The sequence below is a fragment of the Euprymna scolopes genome, chromosome 36, assembly GCF_053919585.1.
Source record: "Euprymna scolopes isolate OS-2025 chromosome 36, ASM5391958v1, whole genome shotgun sequence".
Taxonomy (NCBI): domain Eukaryota; kingdom Metazoa; phylum Mollusca; class Cephalopoda; order Sepiida; family Sepiolidae; genus Euprymna; species Euprymna scolopes.
Window position 1 is genome coordinate 72,996,663 of NC_136517.1, and position 6,954 is coordinate 73,003,616.

Consider the following 6,954-nt stretch of genomic DNA (forward strand, 5'->3'; position numbering starts at 1 on the left):
AAATGGCTTAAAAATGTTTTTAGTAATTTAAAGAATGAAAATGAAATAAAATGGTTTATTTATTGAAAACTAATTTTGTTGCCCAGTTTTTTCTTTTTTTTCTTTTTTTTTTTTTCCCCCAAAAAATTTTCCGGTTTGGCTCTTCATTAAAGAAAAAAAAAACAGACTTATAGAGTGATGGTGTGCTAATTATGTGATGAATGCAGGAAGGGGTAAAACTGTCTATGTAGTGTCATTCTTGTGTGTTGAACAAAGTGAATATTATTGAAGCTTGAAAAAATATTAAGAATTCTGTTTAGTTTACACTTTTGCATTTTTGATTTCAATAAATATTTGATTAAAAAGAAATTTAAATAATTCAATGTGTAATTACTAAAACTCTATTGACAGAAGAAAAACACAAGCATGAAGTTGTCTCATAATTTCATAAATATAAATTTTATCAAAAAAAAAGTTTCCATTCCAAATACAATTATTGCAGATAATTGTTTTGCCTTAATATGTGGCCATAAATAATTGTTTTGCCTTAATATGTGGCCATAAATAAGTTTATGGTTTCCTTTTTAGAAAAACATGAATGTTATTCTCATCGGTATGATTGACAAACCTTTTGAATATTTTTAGATGATAACTTTTCGTTTTTCTTATGATGCTAATGTTTTGAGTATGGACTTGCTGAGGGAATGGATAAGCGACCAGACTATTTTTGTGATCTGATCAGAGTACCCCTTTTTTGATAGGAGGATTCACCCTATAATATGACTGTTTAACTGTGTTGCTACAGGAAACGCGTAAACAAATCCAGCCTTTTGGTTAGGATTAAAGTGTAGTATGTGTTTTGTCTAAGGAGGTCATCATTTTGGAGAAGGGATGGATTTATTGTTTGAGGTGCGCATCTTCATGAAGGAATGTCAACAAGACTATATTGGTCATTTTTATTCCTATCCAGAGTATCAGTTTTGAGTGGGAGACTAGATTTCTCCACTACATTAAAACCTGACCTGTCTCTGGTCAGGTCTTTATATATCCCTCTTTTTACCACTTTTGTTTTCCTTTGCTTTTTTTTCTGCTAACACTTTAAGACTGTTCTATATCTGCTAATCCAAGAACTCCTCTACTCTTTCCACAGATTCATGCCATCAAAATCTAATCTGCAACACTTCTCCCTATAGGGTGCAGACTTAATATTTCTCTGACCTCACCAATCTAGGTCTCTTAAACTTGCATTGTGCATGCATTGTATCAGTCTCATTATTTCTCTCCATCCAACACGTCCTCAACCCTCACTGGTTAGGTTTCAATTTCCTGGCCTTTAGAAATTGACGCTTTCCAAACTAATCTGTTTCTGGCTAGGTATTCATTTATCCCTCTTTCTCTCACATCTCTCTATCACTTCCACTTGTGTTTCCCTCTGCTTTCTTTTGCCGACTAACATTTTTAAAAAATTGTTTTACATCTTAACGCAACAGCACTCATCTAATTCTTTTAACGTAAGCAAATCAATGAAACTTCCCATTTTGCAAACGTCTCTCAATACTGTTCAGATTGTCTCATTTTATTTTCAATATATGCTTTTAAAAAAGAAAAAAAAATTTCCATAATCTAACAAACTATACTATTTTTTCTTCTTCACAGTTGCAGCCATTCAATGCAGTAAATGGAACTTTTTCAACAGTTTGGGATTGCACAGGATTCTTCACCATTGGAATCTGGATGGGTCTCTTCAGTACGCTCATCCTCGCCTTGATCATAGCGTTTGGTCTTTATATGATCATGGACATCAAAACCATGGACAGATTTGATGACCCTAAAGCGAAAGCATTTACTGTGACGGCAGTTGATGGCTGAATCTTATGTTCTGATTATTCTAATGTTTTTGTTTTTGTACCACACCCCTCCCTCCCCGGCCATTCGTTAATTGTTGCTGAGGTTTTAGAAATTCTACTGATAAATTCTGGAAATTTAAATTGCATTTGAAACTTCTTTCATCTATTTTCTTTCTTCCATTAAATTATATGCAATCCTCTTCGATTATTTTTGGAAACAAAAATGGATGGGGGACTTTTTTTTCTGCAAAAATTCTAAATTCCTTTATAGAAAAAAAAAAGATACAGAACGAAATAAGGAGTAGATTTCGGTTAAGACAACTAAAATTTCCTTTTTTCTTTCTTAATCAAAATATGAACTTTATATCTATTTTTAGAAAAATATTACTTTAAAATGTGACATTCTTTGACTTTTGAAAAAAGTTTGGAATATTAAAGATGTTACTAAATATTTTGGGGTTTGTAGTTAGAAATATGCAGTTGAAATATGACAATTCAAAATAAATTAACTGTAAAACTTTGTATCAGGCAAAAAGTTATGTACACCAAAAATTACAGGAAATTATTGGGTAAAATTTCAAATAAAAAATACCAGATTTTATTGTATTTCTGATTCAACATTTGCACACATATTTAATGAAAGATTTTACCTGTTCTTCATTTTAATGACATAAAAATGTGTTTGTGCTAATAAACAATCAATAATACACTCTAAAACTGATATTTCTTATTAAAATTCTACTCCGTAATTTTCCCTAATTTTTCCCTAATATATCAGTTTTTCTGTTAATTTTTAACTGTCGTATTTCATCTATCTGCCAATATTTGTAATTGGATTTATTGGTCAATTACAATTGTTTGAGTGTAGAGAAAATAATTTTAATTTTTCAAGAAAATAATTTTAATAGGTCAGTAAATTATATTACAAATATGATTACAAATAGTTCTGCTTTTTCATCAAGACTTAGCATATTTAAGTGTATTATTTTACAATTTCTGTTTAACTTTGGATTATCATCATCTTATCATATTAAACTTGTTATTGAAAGAAATTTGATTACTTTGACTTAATTTTTTTTTTTTTTTTCACAAATCAAACATTTTTGAATAAATAAATTTCATAACGTGTTTCTATTATAGGCCTAGACATGACGATGTTTTTAAATCTTTAACTTTTATTTCATTTTCTGTTGTCTTTGAAAAAATATTACCTTTTACTGCTGAAAATAAGATGTTTTAAAAAGAAAAATTATGAATTGTATGAAATATTTCTATGAAATAAAACTTAATTTAATATATTCTAGACTATTTCACTTTGATTTTTTTATTAAGACCAAACTGTGATGTCTGTTAAGCCATTCTTCTTGCATAACCAAAAATTAGTTTCTTTACTTCTATATTATCATTATGGATACGTTAGAATTGCAGAGATTTATTTTATTTACATGTGTGTGTGTGTTTATACATATCATAAACATGTATGCAAATTTGATAGTAAAATTGGTTTTAATTAATCAAAATATTTTTTCAACTACATAATGTTGAAAAAAAAAAAGTCCATTTTCCTCACTCATAGACATTAAAATTATTTATTGTTGAATAAAGAATAGAAATTATTGAAGTGAGAAATGGATGACTAATTACAAATCATGGCTTTAAATTGATTTTTTTTTTTTTTTTTTTTTCAAACATAATCCAGAACTAAGGAATATTTTAGCATGTACTTTTATGTCATTAAACTATAAGAACTTTTAGGAAACGTGTTGCTTCACTCGGCTTTAGTGTAATATTATTAAATGATCATGCATTTTTTTTTTTTTTTCAATGTATCAGTTGACATGTTTCCCTCCTTTCTTAAGCAAAAATCAGTTTTTGGTTGTCTTTTAAACTGCTAATTTGCCCATTTCCCAATAGCTTTTTTTTTTATCTGAGTTTAGAAAATGCAATTTCTTTGGACTTTTAAGTGATTGTCTAGATTCTTCTTCCATGTCGTTTAGGATTGTATACGAACAAGCAAAACTGGGACTTTAATCTGTCCAACTGAATGAATGGATAAATTCAAAGTATATGTGCGTGTTTGTTTAAAGTATGTTTTTAGAAATTTTCTGAATGAGTAACATGAATTGTGCATTTCTCAAACTGTTCCATTTCCATAAAAAATATCAAAATTGGAATCCTCCAAGCCAGCATATATTTGTATATAGAGAGACCTTAGATCAAAATATCTCCCTTCCCTTTTGTTAATGTTGACTAGCAATAATTGAACTGTAATTAAAAAAAATCTCTTATCTAACTGATGGACAACATTCCAAAAAAAAAGTTTGTTTGTGAATAAATGAATGTTAAAAATGTTTTTGTTTGTTTTCTTTTTTGTTTTTTTATTTTTATTTTAACTGTTTTATCAAAACTATTTCGGTGTTCACTGCATGTGAGATTTTTCAAGATGTTTCTGCTTTGGTATGGTGGAGGTTACAAAAAGAAATCAACAGCAAAGATTCAAGGAAGGTCATTTCTTGCATACAAAGAATATAAATCAAAGCAATTTTGATAATTGTGCATTTTTGAATGGTTTTATTTGTTGCTATATGTAGTATATTGGCACCACTTTTATTGTGGTAATGTGCAAAAAAAAAAAAAAAAAAAAGTCTTGTATGCAAATTATCAGTGTATTATCTCTTTTATCAGTCTTTATCCAGATAAAAAATATTTCTGAACATAATTTCAAAAATACCCTTCAAAAACTTCCAGCAAAAACCTAACAGCCAGCCATGGTTCTCTTCAGAATGTGCTGCTACTATTTAGCACAGAAATTACTTTTTCCATTGCTTACAACAGAATAGATGTACTGAGATTTAAACAGCCACTTTCAGAAGCAACCACTGTAAAAGAATGAGAGAGTTGTATGCTCAGTTCGTTAAGTCCAAAGTAGCTGAGCAAATAATAAACAGGGTCCAGAATAGAAGCGTGTACGCTATCCCAACCATCATCAAAGAACCTGAGGTAATCTCGTCAGCATCGGACGAAGCCAGACTCTTTTCAGCTAATTCTACTCTGTGATCGAACCCCCCCCCCCATATTTCCTCCTGTATCTGAAAGCACCCTATGCGACATACAAATATCTGTGCGTGATGTTGCCAAGCTAATCAAAAACCTTGATTCCAGTAAAGCAACTAGCCCTGAGACGGCATGCCAATTATAGTGCTGAAAAGCTTCAACCAGAATTAGCTTCCATACTTACAAAACTGTTCAAGTGTTGTCTTAAGGAAAGTTGCTTCCCAACACCCTGAAAAATCTCATCAGTATGCCCTGTATTTAAGAATACAGGTGATCAGTCATCTCCCTCTAAGTACAAACCAATAAGTCTCCTGTGCATAAGTTGCTGAAATCTGTTAAATAGAGAAGTAGTCAACCACCGCAGCAAAAATAACCTTAGTGACATGCCGTATGGTTTCCGTTCTGGTAGAGCTACAGCAGATGTGCTTACTGTTATATCTCATAGGATTAGCGAATCTCTTGACAGAGGCCTTCTTTCTAGGACATGTTGACATATCAAAGGCCTTTGATAGGGTATGGCATAAAGGTCTACTCCATAAGATCTCCAGCAACGATATAGCTGGAAATGTCTTCTCAATTATTAAATCATTTCTCTCTAATAGGTTCATAAGAGTAGTGGTCGATGGGCATAAATCAGAAGCTCACAGTATTAATGCTGGAGTCCCTCCTAGGCCCAACTCTCTTCCTGATCTACATCAATGATCTTCCAAATCACATCCTAAGATCATTCGTAGATATTTATGCTGACAACACTACCATCTATGGCAACACTTCCAAGGCTATAAATGACTAAGTTCTCTCTTGTCTAATCTTGAGCATGTGGTACAATGGGGAAAGAGGTTGGCTGGTTAATTTTAATGCATCTAAAACCAAGCTTCCATCATCAATGCTCTGATCTCCGTCTGACATAAATTGAAATAAATGGCTCTCGACTTTGGGAGGCTTCATGTTTTGACAAGCTTCTGGGTCTGACCTTTACTCTTGGTCTAAAATGAAACGTACATTAAATCCATTGCCAAGGTCACTGGAAAAATGATGGGATAATTCTACCGCTCCAGTAGATATGCCACTGCTGATGCAATTCTCTACCTGTATAAGAGCCAAGTACGTCGAAGGATGGAGTACTGTTGCCACATCTAAGCAGGATCTGCTAGAAAGACCTTATCCTGTCTTAACAGAGTTCAAAATAGACTTTGTAGCCTAGTGGGGGATGCCCTTTTCTCTTTCCCACAGAAGAGATATTGTGAACTTGTCTCTGTTTTATTCTTATTTTCAATGCAAGTGCCCGTCTGAGTTCCCCCCCTCACTAAACTTTCACAAAAAACATATCTAGCTGAAACGACCATCAATAATTTTCCCCACTCTTTATCTGTGTCTAAACCTAAACGTAGATTCCATGAACAAAGCTTCTTTCTTAGAACTGCACGCCTGTGAAACTCTTCCATTTCCTTACTTTCCAGCTGATTACAATATAGTCGTCTTCAAGTGTGACCATCAAGTCCAACATAAACAAGTTCTTCATGAGCCATCCCCTTAAGTACAGTAGGACCCTGGGATCTGGCATTAAAAATTAGTAATAAAATACAGTACAGTATATAATCAAATAACATAACACCATAAAACAGGGCAAGTAACCTGAAAAAACTGTATCCTAGGGCTACAGTATTCCAGAGTCCTACTGTAATCCAATTTACCAAATTTCCACTACTAATGATTACTACGATATTGTCCCATTGACTACTGCACACTCATTAACCCTTATTCTTGAGTGGCCTACGGGCCTTGATAAGTGGTGCCTCCTTTGTTTATAAAAAAAAAAAAAAGAACTTTGGAAGTATATAGTTTACCTGTGAGAATTGAAGAGGGAGTTTGCAAAATATCAGATGATGTCTGACCTCCTAATCAAAGGAAAAATGATGTTAAATGAACAAAAGTTAATTTAGAGCTATATATACATGAAGTTGCTGTCTCTTGGAAGTTAAGCCTCAAAATGATCAAATGCACCCAACACGAGTTAGTTGGGAGAATGCAATTTATCTGGCAATTTATGCTGCAAGAATTAGATCAAATCCCA

The 6,954-nt window shown here is 32.3% G+C and overlaps 1 protein-coding gene across 1 annotated transcript in view; it reads left to right on the forward strand.

Annotated features, from left to right (window-relative positions):
* The window catches only part of LOC145260592 (V-type proton ATPase subunit S1-like), a 56,475-nt gene extending 52,296 nt beyond the window's left edge, over positions 1–4,179 (forward strand). Inside the window, exon 9 of the mRNA XM_080118868.1 lies at positions 1,636–4,179. Within this exon, the coding sequence (XP_079974994.1) occupies positions 1,636–1,848 (213 nt within the window). The 3' untranslated portion in view covers positions 1,849–4,179. The remainder of the gene's footprint in view (positions 1–1,635) is intronic.
* The last annotated feature ends 2,775 nt before the right edge of the window (positions 4,180–6,954 follow it).